Source organism: Hyperolius riggenbachi, chromosome 1 (assembly GCF_040937935.1).
Source record: "Hyperolius riggenbachi isolate aHypRig1 chromosome 1, aHypRig1.pri, whole genome shotgun sequence".
In the NCBI taxonomy this organism is placed as follows: domain Eukaryota; kingdom Metazoa; phylum Chordata; class Amphibia; order Anura; family Hyperoliidae; genus Hyperolius; species Hyperolius riggenbachi.
The window spans coordinates 375,379,352-375,400,498 of NC_090646.1; the positions used below are offsets into that span (position 1 = coordinate 375,379,352).

The 21,147-nt window shown below is 44.0% G+C and overlaps 1 protein-coding gene across 2 annotated transcripts in view; it reads left to right on the forward strand.

The window, feature by feature from the left end:
- The window catches only part of SVEP1 (sushi, von Willebrand factor type A, EGF and pentraxin domain containing 1), a 456,592-nt gene that overhangs the window by 409,157 nt on the left and 26,288 nt on the right, over window positions 1–21,147 (forward strand). For both annotated transcript variants that reach the window (XM_068234340.1, XM_068234341.1), the window contains 4 exons: window positions 363–536; window positions 4,089–4,265; window positions 6,463–6,633; window positions 18,378–18,473. In XM_068234340.1, coding sequence (XP_068090441.1) covers window positions 363–536; window positions 4,089–4,265; window positions 6,463–6,633; window positions 18,378–18,473 — 618 coding nt within the window. The remainder of the gene's footprint in view (window positions 1–362; window positions 537–4,088; window positions 4,266–6,462; window positions 6,634–18,377; window positions 18,474–21,147) is intronic.

Genomic DNA, 21,147 nt, shown 5'->3' on the forward strand with positions numbered 1-21,147 from the left:
GCCCAACACTAGAGAGAGGGTAGACGGGGCCAACCGGCGGAAGTGATGTGATGAGAGTTCTTTGGGACGGCTTCGTGGGACAAGACACCACAGGTAAATATAACTTTTCTTAACAACAGCGCTGCAGGATTTTGTATTTTAGGACAGAGATCCTCTTTAAAGATATTTGACTGGTCGGCTAGATTGATTTTAATAAAGCTATTTTCTTTCAGCAAATGTAGTCAGCGCAATCAGCTAAACACTAGTTTCTTCTTTTATGAGTCTCAGTCTTCGAATCTTGAAAGACATCTAAAAAGAAGCACAAGATCAAAAGTTTGATATGTGTACTGCTTTATAATATATCGATATTTTTTGCTTTTCAGAAACAAAATGTGAAGTACCCAATCAGATAGAGAATGGATACACAGAATACAACAATGTCACAGTTGGAAGTATTGTGAGGTATCGATGTCGTAATGGATATACTCTCGAAGGTGAAAACACTGCAGAATGTACAGAAAATGGAACCTGGAGCTACCTCACACCAGTTTGTAAACGTGTGTGTTTAATTTTATCTTGCATTTTATGTTTGATGCACTGAGCTCTTTGGTCACTTTTCACAAAAGCAAATTGTGTGCTAGTAAAGACCTTTTTACAGTAACAGCTATAAAATGCTTAAATATTTATGGTCTGCTTTGGACTAGGGATGGAATTTGTTGGCCAATAGCATAACCTGAGCACATTGCCATTTTGGATTTGTCAGGGAAGTATTGCACTTATTCTATCAGTCAGCTGTCAGTCAGATCTAATAGTCTTGCCACATATAAGGAAACAGGATCAGTCATATCTCGGCAGTGAGACCCATTATTATTTTTTTTTATTATTATTATTATTTAGTATTTATATACTATGGGAAATTCCTTTCCCTCCTACCTGTACAGCCACTTTTCAGATCATGCTGGCTTAAGCTACTGCAAGATCAACACATAGATACTATCTCAGGGTTGGGTTAGGAAGCTGCACTGTCATGTTAAAGGAATTATCTCACAAATATATATGGTAATCCTTCAATTAGCAAGATAAAGCAATTGTTTTTATTTATAGACACTTTTTTTGTTCTTTAATAAACACAATCAGACTCAAATTTCACACCAAGGGCCATATTCCCAAAATATTAGTAGAGTTTCCCTATGCAGGGAGAGGAAAGTACAGTAATTTAAAAATTTCCTAGGAGGGCTGCAAGGAGCACATGGAAACTTTACCGTTAATTACTTACGTACAGTTGCGTAGCAATAGGGTGTGCAGAGGTTGCGTCCGCATCAGGGCCAGAGGGGCCCCGAGGGGCCTTCCCTCAACGGCAGTATGAGCTTTCTATTGGTCCTGTGCTGGTAATAATCACTTCTATAGATTCTTGCAACACTCACATTACCTAGGCAACGTGAGTTGCATGAATTGTGTAATGTGCAGTACGTAGTCGGTGTAAGGAACTGTATAATAGCCATGCGCTCCCTGCAGGCCTCTTAGAACATTACTTTGAACATACGTTGTCCGAAACCCTTGTACCATCCATTGCTGTATAAGAAACTTCCAGAGCTTCAGGCTGCAGTCTTCTTAGAACTCTCTGTGCCCCATCCTTACACAGGATGGATAACATAAAGAAGATGGGCAAAGTAGCAGCGCTGCTTAGAGTCATTGCCATTAACTCCTTTCAAACAAACTGCTTCAGACAACCATTTTTCAAACTGGATATTTGGCTTGAAACAAAAAGATTACATAAGGGGAATCTACTTACTAACCTGTTACATGGTATACTGTAATTAGGTCTGTGCCTGAAGCTGGTCTCTAATCATTAGATTTAAAGCATAATACAGCATTACTATATACATACAGGAAATAACTAAACCATGATCATCGTACAGCACTGCCTCTGCATATACATGGCTAGTGATTGATTCAGGCTGTCACTGAGCTTACAGGAAACCATCAAGCTATAAAACAAAAGCCAAGCAGAACAAAAAGATATATTCCTGTCAATCAATCAGACAGTAACTATAAATGCAGTAGATTTAAAATTTACCTGAATCAGGGAATGAAAATTGATGTGGTTTTTCTATAACGCGTATTGATCAAAACGCTGTTTATGCTCTGAATACAAATGGCTCCATTCTAAAATGTCCTTCATGCTCACACAACTGAGCCTGGAGAGCCGGGCTTACCAGACCAATCTTATCAGGTGCATAGCTAGGACCACAGACATGTCAGTGCATGCTGCTCATTGTATTACCCTTGCAACAAAACTGCTGCAAGCCTTGTAAAAACATCACAACAAAGGGAACCAGTATAATAATGTGTTGCGGTCTAAAAACGTTTCGGTATGTGAACATGAAATGCACCTTCTCTTCCCAGCCCTTAGTTACAACTCTTCTCTTCAGGCTACCACGCCCTTCACTGTTTGGCTACATACTTATATGCTTTAGGAAGTACAGCTAAATATTTCTGTACATAAGGAAGGCTTGGTCACACATCACTAATAAGCTTAACCTCTGAATCTAATTGATAACTGCTTCCTCCTGTGAGTTACTGTAGGATAAATGGCTCGTTCATGCATTGATATGTGGTTCATCTTTAATAGCAGAATTTTATAGTTGTTATTAGGGACTATCTGCACGGAGTTTGTATGTTCTCCCCGTGTCTGTGTGAGTTTCCTGCAGGCACTCCGGTTTCCTCCCACACCCCACAATCCTACAGATAGGTTAATTGGCTTCTCACTAAATTGGCCCTAGACTACGATACATACGCTAGACAATGATACATACACACATAAACATATGACTATGGTAGCGATTAGATTGTGAGCCCCTCTGAGGGACAGTGAGAAAAGACAATATACTCATACAGTGCTCACCTACAATGCTGCAGAACGTCAGTGCTAAATAATAATAATGGCCAGAGAGATGCCATTATTTATGAGTTAAGTAAATTAAGTTATGAGTAGTGTAAATGATATGCTAATTCTATCCAGCTGGGAAATGGATCAATCAAATGACGTGTCACCAGAGCTCAATGGCCCTTGTTCAATTCCCCTTTTTATCCAAAGTTTTCTCCCAGGTGATATTTTCGCACCTAATCAACATTTTATCCTGCCAGCAAGCTAGAAATAAATATGACCGTGCTTTTCACCTACTTTTTGGTATTTTTTTAATTGCAGAGTGCTGAAAAGTTATTTTAAACAGAAGATAAAAAATGATCTCTAGGAGAAAAACTGAACTGAATAAGGGCCAATGTGTCTCCTATTGTGGAGCAGATGTGTGCTAATCTTCAAATGAAATGCAGGGCACCTGCTTTCCAGAAAAATGTGCAGTGGAATATTGTAGCGCAGCAGATACATTCAGGCCTCTTTCACATGGGTGGCTGAACTGCCTGCCCCTGTTGTCTTCCTGTTGTCTGGCTCTTGTCACCAGCGCATGTTATGTGTAAGCGTAAGTAAATGCACCAGTCACAAGAGGCAGGCAGCAGGAAGAAGAAGACCAGGAGCATGAAAGAATGTAACAGCACACGGACTGGCGGGATAGGTGAGATACAAATGCTGCTATTGTGCAGGGTCCCCGGGGCAATTGCTCCCCTTGCCTTAATGGAAGCGCTGGTCCTGGTCACCGTTTGTAACCCCCACATGTTTCAGGCTAGCGATGCCTTCTTTTGCTATGCGGGGCAGAAGGGCAGATGGAGCAGCGCACAAAGACATTTACAAGACAGGTGGAGTGAGTGGGGAGAACAATGTCCTGGGCCACCACTTGGCCGAGTTTATCTGTAAGGTGGATCGCTTGCTGACGCACCGAGGGGGATCAGAGGCTGCTGTAAACACATTTGCTGGCTTTGACAAGTGTAATCTAGTAAGTGTATGTAGCTTAACTGAAGGCTATAGAGATTTACAGATATAAGGAGAAACTAAAAGGGTTCCAGTTAGAAGCATAAAGGTACCCTTACACTTTAAGGACTCTGGCAGTGACATCTATTTAGAATGTATGCTTTGCGTTTTCATTGTTATAAAACATATCAAAAATGTATAGGATTGAAATATAGAAATTACATTATTTTTTCTTTTCAAACAGCAAACGCTTGTCCGGTGCCATTTGTGATTCCAGAGAATGCCATTCTGACAGAGACAGAGTTCTATGTGGGCCAGAAGTTATCCATCAAATGTCGAAAGGGCTATCAGCTGGTGGGCCAAGATATTATGACATGCAATGCGGATGAGACCTGGACAGACACAAAGGCTAGATGTGAAAGTAAGTTGCAGTTTCCTCTTAGCTTTTTTTTTTCTATTGCAGTATATTTATATTATACATTAGTTATATACTCTGCTACTACCTGGGGCAACAGAGGTGCCAGTGGTGGAAGCTCATCTCCTGTCTTTAATAACGTTTCTAGAGTGGTCACCATGGTGATGAGGCATGTCGTATTCAGGAAACATTTTACCTCAGGCAAACCTAAGGTTAACTCTTCTGTCTTTAAGTTAACTCTTCAATCCTTAAAACAACTCCAGAATTCTAGACAGGCTGTTAATTAACTGCGTGTGAAAATAACTACAGAGGAGGTAACTTAACTACAGAGGAGGTAACTTAAAGCGGGATATAACCCTGCATTTCAACTTTGCTCTAAAACATTATTTACAGCATATTATATGCAACCAGCATTTTTTTTTACTAAACCAGCATTGGAAGGGTTACACACAGAGCTTTAAAGTTCCATGGAGAGACATGCGGCCGCAGCCGAAGTTTAGATAGATACATTTAAGTAAACACAATGTAACAAGTGGTGAATGTCACACACTCTTTGGCTGTCCTCCAGCTCCTGCACAGTCAGAGAGAGTGAGTCACATTCACCACTTGTTATATTGTGTTTACTTAAATGTACCTATCTAAACTTCAGCTGCAGCAGCATGTCTCTCCACGGAACTTTAAAGCTCTGTGTGTAAGCCTTCCAATGAAGGTCTAGTAGAAAAAAAAATGCTGGTTGCATATAATATGCTGTAAATTATTTTTTAGAGCAAAGTTGAAATACAGAGTTATATTCTGCTTTAACCACTTGCCGACCGCGCACTTATACCGCGCGTCGGCAAAGTGGCAGCTGCAGGACCAGCAACGCAGTTCTGCGTCGCCGGCTGCAGGTTAATTAATCAGGAAGCAGCCGCTCGCGCGAGCGGCTGCTTCCTGTCAATTCACGGCGGGGGGCTCCGTGAATAGCCTGCGGGCCGCCGATCGCGGCTCGCAGGCTAAATGTAAACACAAGCGGAAATAATCCGCTTTGTTTACATTGTACGGCGCTGCTGCGCAGCAGCGCCGTAAGGCAGATCGGCGATCCCCGGCCAATCAGCGGCCGGGGATCGCCCCCATGTGACAGGGGACAGCCTGTCACTGGCTGCACAGGACGGATAGCGTCCTGTGCAGCCCAGATCACCAGGGGGGACAGGGAGGAGAGGGAGGGGGGGAATCTCGCCGCGGAGGGGGGCTTTGAGGTGCCCCCCCCGCAACACCCATCAGGTAGGAGCGATCAGACTCCCCCAGCACATCATCCCCCTAGTGGGGAAAAAAGGGGGGCGATCTGGTCGCTCTGCCTGCACCCTGATCTGTGCTGGGGGCTGCACAGCCCACCCAGCACAGATCAGCTAAAACAGCGCTGGTCCTTAAGGGGGGGTAAAGGGTGGGTCCTCAAGAGGTTAAGGAATGAAGAGAGAAGATAACTCTCTCACTGCGTGGTGGCAAGTTTCTCTCGCCTTATTATCTCCAGCATGATCTTAGTGAATTGAGGCCAATATGTGAGCATATTAATTAGAACAGTAAGGTCCTTATTCACTTCACCTTTTCTCCTAAGTTAAGAATTGTAATAGAAGACAAATTGCACTTGGCACTGCTGCAGACAGAGCATCAATTTAATCAAAAATATGCATGCTCTGTTTTTTGGAAAACAAAACATATCAAACTTCAACATACTGTAACAAATAGAGTTGAACAGTGGGAGCGGGCACTACTGGGAGTCTGAAGACCGTTTTCTTCGAGCCTGTGGACTTTTTCCCCCTTTAAGACTAATAGGCCCAAGTCTTGTAGAGGTTTTCAGCTTTCCTCTAGATCAACGGGGATATATTTAATGGTGCAGGACAGTGTTGTACCATTTTTTGTGGTTGAACTTGATGGTCAGATGTCTTTTTTTTTAATAAAACTATGTAAGAAATTGTTAACAGTTCCCTCTGTGGACCGTTAACAGTTGTCACAATCATTTGAGTACCAGTATTGCTGTTTTTTAGAGGTCTCAATTATGGATTATTTTTTAGTACACAGTGTAATGGCAACTGCATCTTTTCTTGGACCTGTACTTCCATCAGTGGGTGCTTAGAGAAAGTTTTCTACTGTACTTGCTCTAAAATGGCATTAGTTGTGCATACATTTAATATAATTTTTCAACTTCTTACAATATCTTGATCCACAGAAATGTCATGTGGTCCTCCAACCCATGTGCCAAATGCAATTGTCCGTGGACTATTTCATCATTATGGGGACATGGTAACATATACTTGCTACAGTGGATACATGTTAGTAGGATCCCTTAGGAGTGTTTGCTTGGAAAACCAAACATGGACTATGCCACCATCCTGCAAAGGTATACCACTCATAACTACTAATTTACTACTAAGTGCTGTAGATATTTTCAACAGGTATCTGCTTTTTCAGGCTGCTCACATTTAGGCATTGCACCATCTGTTGAATCAGCATGATGTGATTTATTAGCTAACTTTAAACGATTCAAAGAGTACGTTTTCGGCCAATAGGCCTTCTTTAGACTACATGTATAAACTGGGAAGGAGACCAATTGTTCTTTGAATCTTTTAACGTTAAGCATTAAAGTCTTATCATCCTGATTCAAAACTTCCTACTTTCACTGATGGCTAACGGTACAATACTCTACTGCTACATTTAGGCATGGCATACAATGGCATAGCTAAGGAGCTATAGGCCCTGATGCAAGGTTTACATTGGGACCCCTAAGCGCTCTATGCATCACAATTGATATGGCGCACCAAAACCTGCCAAGGACAGCAACAGTGTCAGAAGTGCAAGGAGGGGATTGGGGAGCAGTTTGTTAATGATTACTACTAATAAAAGCACCTTTAGAAGTAATTATTACCAGCATAGGACCAATAGAGAGCTAATACTGTGGTTGAGGGTGGGTCCCTCAGGGCCCCTCTGACCCAAGGCCCCGATGCGGTCGCTACCTCTGCACCAGCTATTGCTACGCCACTGATTCCATAACACTCAGGCTAAAAAAGTCTCCTGGCCTACAAACTGCAAGTGTCTATAAAGTATTTCTGTATCTTCAGTTAGAGAATTAAATATTGACCTTCATTTTACATGATATTAGCTCAAGACCTGGCGTTGGGTCCAGTCACTTTTTCTAACCTTGACACACAGTCAATCTTACAGCACATAAAATACAACCAATAGTGGCTTTAAAAGACATCTTACCAGCATATGAAATACAAAATAAAAATAATTGTGGCATTTAAAACCTGCCCAAGAAGTTAGAATCCTTGTTTAAGAAAAATAAGAGACTGTGAAAAATGATCACTTTTTACTGTGTTGTGTGTACTGCTGTCCACACATTATCATTGTGTTTCATATTGTCTTAATTAGCAAGCCTGCATGCTACAGTACAGTGATTTTCTAATGAATGTGATAGTACTGAAGTGCGTGATTATTATGACTATGTTTGCTGCTGGTAACTGGTGTTTACTTTTATTATTGAACTGTTTTTACATGTGTGTTTCCCTCTTATAAAATGAGTAATGTAATACAGTCTAATTTTCTAAATCAAGTAGTAAAATTTTCCTCTAAAAATGTTTGTACCATTCAATAAAAATGACATGTGCATACAATAAAAACCTATTTACTGATAAAATAATATGTTACTAAAAGAAAAGGGAGCAGCAAGGAATTACTATATATTATAGTAATACAATATGTCTTGTTGTCTGTGTGTGTGTGTGTGTGTGTATGTATATATATATATATATATATATATATATATATATATATATATATATATATATATATATATATATATATATATTGAAACGTATATAAAAAAAAGAATTTCTTAAACACTTTGTCCTCCTTGACATATAAGAACGTCAAGGAGGACATGCGCGCTCCCGTGGCCGATCGCGCGCGTGCACGCGCACTCCCGGCCGCGGATTCGGTAGCCCAGGAATCAATGAATCGGGCTATGGTGCCCGATCACTGATTCCTCTCCCCCGCAGAAAAAGCGACAGCTTCTCTCGGAAGCTTCGCTTTTTCTGACTCTATGTCCTTTGAAGCGCACATTGTACGCTTAGAGTGACGTCATGTAAACAAACTCAAGGTTGCCATCTTGTGGCCAAAGAGTAAAACTACATCTAAAAGTAAAAAAAAATTACACTACACAAATATTTCCCTAAATAAAACACTATTTACTTCCCACCCTCCCAAAAATACCCACATAAAATGTTTAATAAAAAAAAACAAAACCATTACAATAAAGAAAAAAAAACATAAATATTTACCTAAGGGTCTAAACTATTTAAATATCTATGTAAAGATGAAATATTTCTATAATTTCTTTTTATAAGCTTGTAAATAGTGATGGATGCAAAATGGAAAAAATGCTCTTTTATTTCCAAATAAAATATTGTCGCCATACATTGTGATAGGGACATAATTTAAACGGTGAAATAACTGTGACAAATGGGCAATTACAATACGTGGGTTTTAATTATGGAGGCATGTATTATTTTAAAACTATAATGGCCAAACTTGAGAAATAATGAATTTTTTCAGTTTTTTCTTATTCTTCCTGTTAAAATGCATTTACAGTAAGGTAGCTCTTAGCAAAATGTACCCCCCACAGAAAGCCTAATTGGTGGCGGAAAAAACAAGATAGAGATCAGTTCATTGTGATAAGTAGTGATAAAGTTATAGGCGAACGAATGGGAGGTGAACATTGCTCGGATGCATAAAGTGAAAACTACTGAGAGCTTATAGGAATACTTAAGTCACGTAAAAAAAATGACTTTTACTCACCTGGGGCTCCCCTCAGCCCCCTGCAGCTGAACGGTGCCCTCGCCGTGTCCCTCCGATGCGCCTGGTCTCGCCGGCGTCCGCTTCCGGTTTGGCCGTCACCGGCCAACAGGCTGCGAACGCGGCTGATTATCCGCGTCCCCGGACGCAATAGCGCCCTCTACAATGCTATTGTGTCCGGGGACGCGGATAATCAGCCGCGTTCGCAGCCTGTCGGCCAGTGACGACCAAGCCGGATGTGGCCGCTGGCCAGACCAGCTGCATCGGAGGGACACGGCAAGTGCACCGTTAAGCTGCAGGGGGCTGAGGGGAGCCCCAGGTGAGTAAAAGTCACTTTTTATACGTGACTTAAGTATTCCTTTAACTGGTTAAAAAGCCTTTATTACATGCAGGTGGGGTAATAAGTAGAGAATTGGTCATATGTTTGCATGCAACCAGCTTTACATTCAGCATCTTCAAATGATACAGGAATCATTGTATAGTGCTAATATTCTAAGAACAAAGTCATACATTTCAAAATTAATATGTTATTTTAATTTCATTTGTGAAAACCTTGTATTAGCTCTCTGTTGGTCCTGTGCTCATAATAATCACTTCTACAGATGCTTTGAATAGTGGTAATCATTAACAAACTGTTCCCAATCCGCTTCTTGCACTGCTGACACTGTATTGCCATTGGCAGGTTTTGGTGCGTCGTATCAATTGTTATGTATAGAGTACTTGGGGGCCCCATTGTAAAACTTGCATCGGGGCCCACAGCTCCTTAGCTACGCCACTGGTTCTACCCGTGTTTGTGTGGGTTTCCTCTGGGCACTTCTGTTTCCTCCCACATCCCAAAAACATACAGATAAGTTAATTGGCTTTCCCCTAAATTGGCCCTAGACTATGATGCATACACTACACTAAACAATACATACATAGACATGCCAGTTTAGTAACAAGGCAATATACTCTGTATAGCGCTGCAGAAGATGTCGGCACTATGTAAATACTAAAAAATAATGACGACCCAGGCCAGAGCCGGATCATCAACCAGGCACCTTAAGCACCAGCTTGGGGCCCCATCCTGGCAGCAGGTAACTTTTAACTGTACTGAAACTATAAAGCTTCAGTATAGTTTCCCCCACACGCACAGATTTCCATTGCCAAGTACCAGCAGGCAGGTGAGGGGTGACTATTTTCTCACCAGTCTGCTGCTCTTTAGTTCCGGCCATGGAGGAAGAGCTGGAGGTGGCAGTGCTGAGCACAGGGACTCGAGTCTCGTGATGTGAGGACCAGGAGAGAAGACGGGAATGCTGCTGCTCAGAGTTAAGTAGAGGGGGGTTGAAGGGGATGGGGGGTCCGCTGCTACTGCCATAATAGAGGCATTGATGAAATAAAGCCCCGACCATGGTCGCGGGAGTCTCCGCGCACAACCCGCGGGAAGCTCCGCCCACAACCCGCAGGAAGCTCCGCCTCCCAGGACACCTTGCAACTCCCTCCACCCGCACCAACACTGACCTCTCTTCCCCTGCTGCAACCCACACTGACCTCTCCCCGCAACCTGCACTGACCTCTCCTTCCCCCCCAACCCACACTGACCTCTCCCTAACCCCCTGCAACCCAAACTGACCTCTCCCTAACCCCCTGCAACCCACACTGAACTCTTCTTCACCCCCCCTGCAACCCACTCTGACCTCTCCCTCACCCCCCTGCAACCCACTCTGACCTCTCCCTCACCCCCTGCAACCCACACTGACCTCTACCTCATCCCCCTGCAACCCACACTGACCTCTACCTCATCCCCCTGCAACCCACTCTGACCTCTCCCTCATCCCCCTGCAACCCACACTGACCTCTCCCTCACCCCCCTGCAACTCACACTGACCTCACCCCCCTGCAACCCACACTGACCTCTACCTCACCCCCCCTGCAACCCACTCTGACCTCTCCCTTATCCCCTTGCAACCCACTCTGACCTCTCCCTCACCCCCCTGCAACCCACTCTGACCTCTCCCTCACCCCCCTGCAACCCACACTGACCTCTCCTTCCTCTTGCAACCCACACTGACCTCACCCACCTGCAACCCACACTGACCTCTACCTCATCCCCCCTGCAACCCACTCTGACCTCTGCCTCACCCCCTGCAACCCACACTGTCCTCTCCTTCCCCCAGCAGAGTCCACACTGGTCTCTCCCACAGCAGCGTCCACACGGACCTCTTCCTCCCCCATCACCGCCCACACTGACCTCCCCCAGCAGCATCCACACTGACCTCCCCATCCCTCAGCAGCGTCCACCCTGACCTCTCCCACCCCCAGCAGCGCCCACACTGACCTCCCCCTCCCCCAGCAGCATCCACACTGACCTCCCCCTCCCCCAGCAGCACCCACACTGACCTCTCCCCTCCCACAGCAGCGCCCACACTGACCTCCCCCAGCAGCATCCACACTGACCTCTCCCTCCATCAGCAGCATCCATACTGACCTCTCCCTCTCCAGCAGTGCCCATACTGACCTCTCCCTCCCCAGCAGTGCCCATACTGACCTCTCCCTCCCCAGCAGTGCCCATACTGACCTCTCCCTCCCCAGCAGTGCCCATACTGACCTCTCCCTCCCCAGCAGTGCCCATACTGACCTCTCCCTCCCCAGCAGTGCCCACACTGACCTCCCCCAGCAGCATCCACATTGACCTCTCCCTCCATCAGCAGCATCCATACTGACCTCTCCCTCTCCAGCAGTGCCCATACTGACCTCTCCCTCTCCAGCAGTGCCCATACTGACCTCTCCCTCCCCAGCAGTGCCCATACTGACCTCTCCCTCTCCAGCAGTGCCCATACTGACCTCTCCCTCCCCAGCAGTGCCCATACTGACCTCTCCCTCCCCAGCAGTGCCCATACTGACCTCTCCCTCCCCAGCAGTGCCCATACTGACCTCTCCCTCCCCAGCAGTGCCCATACTGACCTCTCCCTCCCCAGCAGTGCCCATACTGACCTCTCCCTCCCCAGCAGTGCCCATACTGACCTCTCCCTCCCCAGCAGTGCCCATACTGACCTCTCTCTCCCCAGCAGTGCCCATACTGACCTCTCCCTCCCCAGCAGTGCCCATACTGACTTCTCCCTCCCCAGCAGTGCTCATTCTGACCTCTCCCTCCCCAGCAGTGCCCATACTGACCTCTCCCTCCCCAGCAGTGCCCATACTGACCTCTCTCTCCCCAGCAGTGTCCATACTGACCTCTCCCTCTCCAGCAGTGCGCATACTGACCTCTCCCTCCCCAGCAGTGCCCATACTGACCTTACACTCCCCAAACAGCGTCCACACTGACCTCTCCCCCTGCAGCATCCATACTGACCTCTCCCTCCCCAGCAGTGCCCCTCCCTACCCCAGTCACTGCTGTCTATTTTACATTTCGATTTCCAAGTTGCTACGAGTACATAGCTACTTGGTAAGAACATAGAAATTCCTATGGGTGCCAGAAGCCTAAGTTCTTTTATGACATTACTAGTCTGCCTAAGCCCATTTAAAAAGGGGCTCTAGGTAGTGATACCGCACCACCGCCGCACCCACATGGCCGCCCTGCTCCCTGGCCCCTCCTCCTGTTCCAGCAGTTGACTGTACTGTGCACATGCGTAGTACAAAAAAAACAGGGGCACACAACCATTCAGTTGACACAGGGACACTTGCATTTTATTGTATAGGATGCAGGGGGAGAGGGGGAGGCAGGGAGGGGGGCCCAAATCTGCTACTTTGCTTGGGGCCCCATTTGGCCTTAATCCGGCTCTGACCCAGGCCCAAAAAGTCTTGGTTTATACTTGAGTATATACGGTATGTTATTTTCAGTAAAGTACCTCTTTAAATATTAGATATCTGCATCTCCTTCACGGAGTATAGAATGGCATAGAGTAAAAAAAAAAAAAACTTCAACGGTTTTAAATTGGGAATGGTTAAAGTGTACTGATGTTAGCTATCCTTGTACTCATTCCAAAGCCCAGGGCTATTTTCAGTCAGATAAAAATATTGATATCTTCAAAGTCATTTATTCTAAGTTACATTTATGAAGTGGTCTGCAACACTTTACTTTTTTTTTTAGCCAAAACTTAGTTGTTTATATTTATTTCATATGTCTGTACCAAAAGTCAGGAGTGTAAAGTATATGTATAATGGTGCCAGTGTTTGTGGATGAGAAAAAAAATGACTGCACACTGGACTGATTTATGAAGACAGATGCAAAGAAATCTGGGACAAATGTTAAGAAGTTGACCGGATCAGCCCATCAGAATACTTATTTTGTTTAACAACAAATTACGTACCGTAATTGATTGTTCTGAGCACTCACTTCAGTCTTTATCATATATCTTGATATAGCAGGAAAACTATTTACAATCAGACAATTAGGTTAAAGTATGATATGCTTGTTGTCATAAAGAGGTCACAACGGTAGTAGTTCAAGCCTTATTAAATCATAATTATAAAACAGTGAACTTTGCTGTGAGCAGACACATGCAAGGGGGGGGGGGGGCTCTGGGTGCCCAATCACCACCCCTATTTAAATTCCTATAACAAGGCCCCTTTGGCTGTAAAAATGAAGCTCTGCCTATGGCCGCGATAAGCTTCATCCCTACCACCGGAAGCCCCACCCACACCCACAGGAAGCTCCTCCCATCTGGGACACTTTAGAGTACAGAGGTGCCATACAGGAATCCTAGTGTAACCATCCCCACAGCTGTGTGGGAGCAGGTAAGATAGTGTCTCTCTGACAGCAGTGACCTCTCCCTCTTCAGCATCCACAGTGATCTCTCCCTCCCCAGCATTAGTACTGCAGTGATCCTGCCTCCCCCAGCACCCACACTGACCCCAACCTCCCTCCCCCAGCACCTACTTTGACTTTTCCCTTCCCCAGCAGCACCCTTCCTGTCCCCAGCAGTACCCTTCCGGTCCCCAGCAGCACCCATAGTGACCTCCTCCAACACCTAAACTGACCTCTCCCAGCCCCCCCCCCCCCAATGATTTCCCCTTCCTGCAGCACCCATACTGACCTCTACTTCTCCCAGCATCCACCCCTTCCCCCATAGCTGGCACCCAGTACTCGTGCTCACATGACCTCAAGTACCTGTACCCAGGCCTGACATTGCACCCAGTACTTATACCTGCACACAGCCTCCACATGGCGCCTACTATCTGCACCAAGCACCTACTTAACCAGTACCCACACCCAAAGTATCTGCTTTCAAAACCCATGTGATGCCCAAATCCCCACCCATAGTCTGCACCCAGTACAAGCATGGCGCCAAGTATTCGCACATGACAGCAAAACGAGCTCCTAATTTGCGGGATAAACTGGTCCATAGTGAATATAAGAGGGATACCTCTACATGGTTGGATAGCCATATTCCCAATGGGACATATCGCTGTTCGAGGTGTAAGCTCTGTCCCTTTACTCACCGAACTGACAATAAATATTTTACAGATAGCTCTGGAGAAAAGTCTTATGAAATTCGATCACATAACATAAACTGTCAGACAGAAAAAGTGATATACATGATTGAATGTCCATGTGGACTGAAATATATTGGTAAAACCAAGAGAATGATGAAAGATAGAGTACTAGAACATCTCCGAGTAATTGAAGATAAAAAAGAGGAAAAAAGTTTCCTTGCAGTTCATTATGCTGAATTTCATGACAGCTGTTTGGAGGGGACTAGAGTCAAAGAAATATACAAGCTTATTTCTAATAGACGTGGAGATTATGATGGTGTGTTGTACTGTAAAGAGGCCATGTGGATATATAAGCTAAACACTTTGGGCTCGATTCACAAAGCGGTGCTAACCCAGTTAGCACGCCTAAAAGACTTTAGGCATGATAACCATTGCACCACGCTGGTGAAAAGCCAGTTTAGGCATGATAAGTTTAGGTGTGATAAGTTTAGGTGTGATAAGTTTAGGCGTGATAAGTTTAGACAAGTTTAGATAGCGTGCAAAGTCCCGCACGCAAAGCAGCGCCATTAAACTCTATGCAAAGTGCACCAGACTTTGCTAGCGCAAAACTTTTGATCAGCTGTGCACTGCGGTGCTAACGCAGTTGGTGCTTAAACTTATCATGCCTAAACTTATCACACCCAAACTTATCATGCCTAAACTTATCACACCTAAACTTATCATGCCTAAACTGAGTTTAGGCGTGATAAAGGGCTTTTCACCAGGGTGCTAACTGTTAGCACCGCTTTGTGAATCAGGCCCTTTGCATCCACATGGCCTAAACAGAGAGTTGGATTTGAGAGCTTTCCTGCGTATGAATGCGTACGTGTGATTGTACTTGCTAGATTAGATACTGGAGAGGTTTTGTTTACTCAATATAAGGGCTATTAGAGCCATAGCTTGGTGTTATAGTGAGCTATGTTGCTCTGGGAAACCAATGTAGTTCACTTTTATAGTTTGGGCGATGTAAGCAGAAATGCAGGCAACTGTGTCACTGTCGCTTTAAATTCATTGCAAATAACTAACCAACTACATCCTATGAAGGAGATATACTTACAAATCACAGAGACGACCTGGAAGTTATTCTAACTGGCTTAATACTAACTATTGAAGCACTACTTTCCAGATATATATATATATATATATATATATATATATATATATATATATATATATATATATATATATATATATACACACAGTATATATATATATATATATATATATATATATATATATATATATAATATGTGAAAAATATTAGAGTTGCAACGAAGGATTACAGTGTCATGGAACGGAAAGGGGAACGTACGTTAGCTTCAGCATAAAATGACTCACCCAAGGGGGAGTGTGCTACAACCTGAAGAAACGTCCCCGGCGTGAAATGCTTTGGTGGGCCGAGCCTGAGCGCGCCTGGCCGGCCAGCTTTGCTCACACGCTGGGACCCCAAACATCAGCGCGATAGCGTGTCTTATGACGAACCGCTGAGCCTACATATCTGGGACGCCAGCCGGCTGCAAGTGGAAACTTCAGAGCACGGACACCGCTTATGGACCTGCCGACAGAAGGGTTCCCATGCTAATATGCAACCGGCATAGCTGGGACGCCAGCCGGCTGCAAGTTGAATCTTCAGAGCACGGACACCGCTTATGGACCTGTCGACAGAAGGGTTCTCATGCTGATATACAACCGGCCGACTCCCAGATGGTGAATACTTGTTCAGGATGCGGGTGAGACAGATGCTTTATCCTGCTGTATGGTTCCCTCTTCCCCTGCATTCATGATATTGTGCATATGTTTCAAGTACACAATTACTGTGGACTGCTTTGAATGGCAATTTGAATCATCTGCTTATACTCTCTTGGTGGATTGAGACTGTGCAGCTACTGATTTGACCATAAACTACTATCTGTTCCTGCTTTAACTACTTCAACTATGCTTGACAGCTACTAATCTAAGGAATAGTACAAAGTGCACTGCGTGCTATACTTAATGCTGCAGCTACCTTTATCTCTATAAGTGGACTGGGACTGTTCGCTTGCAAGTAATATTCAGCTGAACTAGTGCTAATTACAACAGATTGCCAGTCTACATATATACTAACTATAGGTAGTCTGGGAGTATGAATGAGCGGTTGTTAATTGTGAGTGCATGATATTGTGGCCGGCCAGGAATGTGTCATCTACAGGCTCTGTGACACATTCTCTGTTTTTTAAATGTTTGTCCCTATTTTATATCCAATATTGATATAATAAACTGAATGATTTTTTCACATTACATGTTATACGGTTTACCTACTAATTTGTTAATTGGACCCAGTACTCACGCTCACATGACCTCAAGTACCTGTACCCAGGCCTGACATTGCACCCAGTACTTATACCTGCACACAGCCTCCACATGGCCCCCACTATCTGCTCCAAGCACCCACTTAACCAGTACCCACACCCAAAGTATCTGTTTTCAAAACCCATGTGATGCCCAACGCCCACCCATAGTCTGCACCCAGTACAGACTATTCGCACCTATGTCACACCCAGTACCTGCACCCAGCACCCACATGACATCCAGTACATGCACCCAGATCTCACATGGCACTAAGTACTTGCAATCAACAACTGCATGACATTTGATACCCACCCATAGCCAGAACCCACATGACACTCTGTACTCACACCCAGAACCCACATGGCACCCAGCATCTGCATTCAGCACCCACATGACAACCAATACAGTACCTTTCACGCACAGCCATGTGTGCACCCAGCCTTTGTGTTGTTTGATCATAGGAGTGGCAATAGCTACGCTGCCCTGATATACTACTGGTTATACTTCAGAAGATCTATTACTAAAAAACTATATGTTAGCTGATTATAGAACACTATATATTAATCATGCGTGGCTGAGTATTGAAAATTGAAGGAAACTGTTTTTTCTGTCTGTTATACTGTCTATATCTATTATGACAACAGCAATTAACAGCAGTTGATGATATCAAGTATTCAGTGGACACCTGACACACCTTTCTTAACAGCACTGAGTTCAGATAGCAGCAGTTATTGTAAATAAACGTCCAGGACCAGCTGTTAAAATGCAGAGGATTCATGCATGACTGCTTCTGCCAAATCTTTCCTGCCAGGTAGCATTGCTGAAATAGTCAACAGCTGCTCCATTCTTAAAGGACACTTGTGAGGAAAAACGAAACAAAAGTTAGAGGCCTTAGTAGAAGAAAGCCTCTTCTCCAGCCCAGGTCTTGTAGTAGTTTGATATGGAGGTGCAAAAGTTAGAAGAAGACGAGGTTAAAGCGGACCTAAACTCAGAACTTCCTCTTTGCTCTGAAAGATAAGCAACAGCATAATGACCTTTAGAGTAAATATTTCTTTGTTATAGCTGATACAAATCCTGCGATAAATCTGCAGTGAGTCTGCTTCCTGCTTTCATGGAAGCAGATATAGGGTTAACATCCTGTGTTTAGAAATTACCTGCTCTGCTGAGGCAGCCAGCTAACACAGCTAAGAGATCAAATTACAACCTGTGATTAGTCACAGAAGAGGGGGAATTAGACAGGCTAAACTCTCTAAATACATACAGGGTGCATTTCCCTATGCTTTCCTTCTGCCCTGTGCAAGAGTTCATGCCCAGTTTCATTTACTAAAGTTGCAGTTAGCTGCATACATCTCAGTTTTCATGTACTTCATAGCACTTTCATTTTAGCAAATTCTGAAGTTCAAATAATGTGTGTTGTGGCACTTCTTCTATAAGATAATTTGTATTTGCATAAATAAGTATAACATTATTGTACAAGTGCCATGTTTAATGGTATCTTGTTGTTTAAAGCTGTATGCAGGTTTCCCTGTCAGAATGGGGGCGTATGTGAAAGACCAAATGCATGTTCATGTCCAGAAGGTTGGATGGGACGGCTCTGTGAAGAACGTATGTATTCTATTTGGCCTACAATGACTTATGTATGCTTATACTTGTAACTGTTGTTTACTTTACATTTTTATTTACTTACTGTAATTCTTGCAATTTACCCAAGTGAAAATGGGAACTTGTTCTTTCTTTCTTTCTTTCTTTCTTTCTTTCTTTCTTTCTTTCTTTCTTTCTTTCTTTCTTTCTTTCTTTCTTTCTTTCTTTCTTTTTTCTTTCTTTCTTTCCTTCTTTCTTTTTTCCTGTGAACCTTTAAAGTAATGCTTTGGGTCAGCCTACTTCACTAGGTAACGTTTAGCATTCTAGTAATATATTATCTAATCAACTTAAAATCATTGCGCTGACAAGTAGCATACAGAGGGCCATATGCAATTCACTTTCTCACCTGACTTTTCTCCCAGGAGATAATTTTTCATCTTCGATTAAGGCTGCTTTCACAGTGGGACATTACAGGCGCACGTTAGTGCAGCCTGTAACGTACCCCACCGCACAGCAATGAAAAATCAATGGGCTGTTCACAGTGCCGACGTTGTGTTACACAGTAACGCTGCACGTTCATTTGCTTTGAGTCCTATGGGAGAAAAGCGCTATAGAAATGTTATTGTATTGTATTGTATTGTATTTGAAGTGCAGCATACTGTGCTTTCTAGCGGCTTAAGCCGCGTTAGACTGTTTGCACATGCTCAGTATGGGTGTTTTTTTTTATTTTGTGGGAGGAGAGGAGGCGAGGAGAGGCCGCTACGTAGCCAGGCACATGGCTACTTATTATTCACTGCACTTGCAGTGTTTACTTCCTGGAGCGCCTGCTGATTGGCTGGCGGGACCACGTGATGCGGAGAGCTCCGCTCACGTGGTCTCCGCAGCGCATCTGACAGAGCAGGCGCACCAAGAGCTGCTTTTAACGCGGCTCTTGGTAGCGTCCTGCTCCAACACCACCAGGCGTTACATTAGGGGCACGTTATGCGCCCTATAACGTCCCCTAAACGCAACGTCCTGGTGTGGAAGACGCCTTAAAGTAACTTTTCAGTACTTTTCAACTAAAAAAGTACCAAAAAGTAGGTGAAAAGGTATTATCAAAATTATTTTGAGTATTTTGTTGTTTTCTGGTGGCTTAAGTTAAAATGCATTTTATTGACAAGTTTAAAAATATCACCTAGGAGAAAACTCAGGTGCAAAAGTGATTTGCATATGGCCCAGAGTGTTTTAAACCAATGAAGCTCTTCTCATGTATACATGTTGCTACAACAAAATGCTAGAAGGAAAGCACTACTATGCCCAACAGTCCAGGTAAACCACATAGGGCCATTCACAAAGAATGTGTGCCTCTTCTTAAAGGGAACCTGAAACAAGAAGTATATGGAGGCTGCCACATATATTTCCTTTTAAGAAATACCAGTTGCCTGGCAGCACTGATTATCTATTTGGCTGCAGTAGTGTCTGAATCACACCAGAAACAAGCATGCAGCTAATGTTGTCAGATCTGACAATAATGTCAGAAACACCTGATCTGCTGCATGCTTGTTCAGGGTCTAGAGGTGTCCATACACTTATAGATTTGTAGCAGATTCAACCATTAGATTTCTGTCAGATGCCTGTCAAGTTGAATGTGACAGGAATCTATCAATCTATAGATTGGCTGAAATCGACCAGAGTATGGGCCTCTTATGGCTAAAAGTATTATAGGCAGAGGATCCGCAGGACAGTCAGGCAACTGGTATTGCTTAAAAGGAAACAAATATGGCAGCCTCCATATCATTCTCAATTCAGTTGTCCTTTAAGGTTGAGGTGGTGGCTGTCACTCAAACCTAAGGAACTTATCCTGTCACAGGTTGTCTGCTGGTGCCTGGATTGGAAGAGAGGACTGTATTTCTCTCCTGATCTGGTTTACCTGAACTTTTAGGAATAGTAGCACTTTCCTTCTATCATTTTTTTTAATATATTCTGTTTATTTTCTGTTCCTGCCTGGTCTGCGTAAGAGCTGTCTTTGGATGGGACATGTTAATATTTAACTGGAGGATACCTAATTAAAGTTTGGAACCTAGGAAGAAGCACGTTCAACCAGTGGTTGGTTGAGCATTTTAGTGAACTGGTGAGAGGTTATTTGGGACAATTCACGAGTAGAACATGTGCCTGCCTGTCAGAAGGGCAATTTCCTCCATCAGGGGCGCCTCTAGCCTTCTTGTCACTCCAGGCAAGAAATCCTGTGGCGCCCCCCCCCCCCCCCCATAAAAATAAAACAAAAATCATATACATTATAGAACACTTCACACATGATATAAGCTATCAGAGAAGGATAACTATGAAACGGGGCCCTGGGCAAGATAACACTTTGCCCTCCACTGATGGTCACCTGGCTCATTTAGTTAGATTTGGTGGGGGCTAGCAACCACCAGGCCCCTAAACTCTCTCTAGACCCTAGGCAGCTGCCTAAGTTTACCTTGTGGATGATCAGCATTGTATGCCATACAGCACATGCTGCCAGTATGCACCTCAAATAAATACAACACCCACACTACAAGGTCCAATGTCAGTCACATTGCAAGATTGGATTATCAAGCAAGACATTCTTCCTTTCAGAATAATTTTTCACAAACATTTTGAGATATGCAGATATGTTACCACCTGTTGGGGTAGGACTGGAGTGGGTATATCATGACATTGAAGGGCTGATATGGTA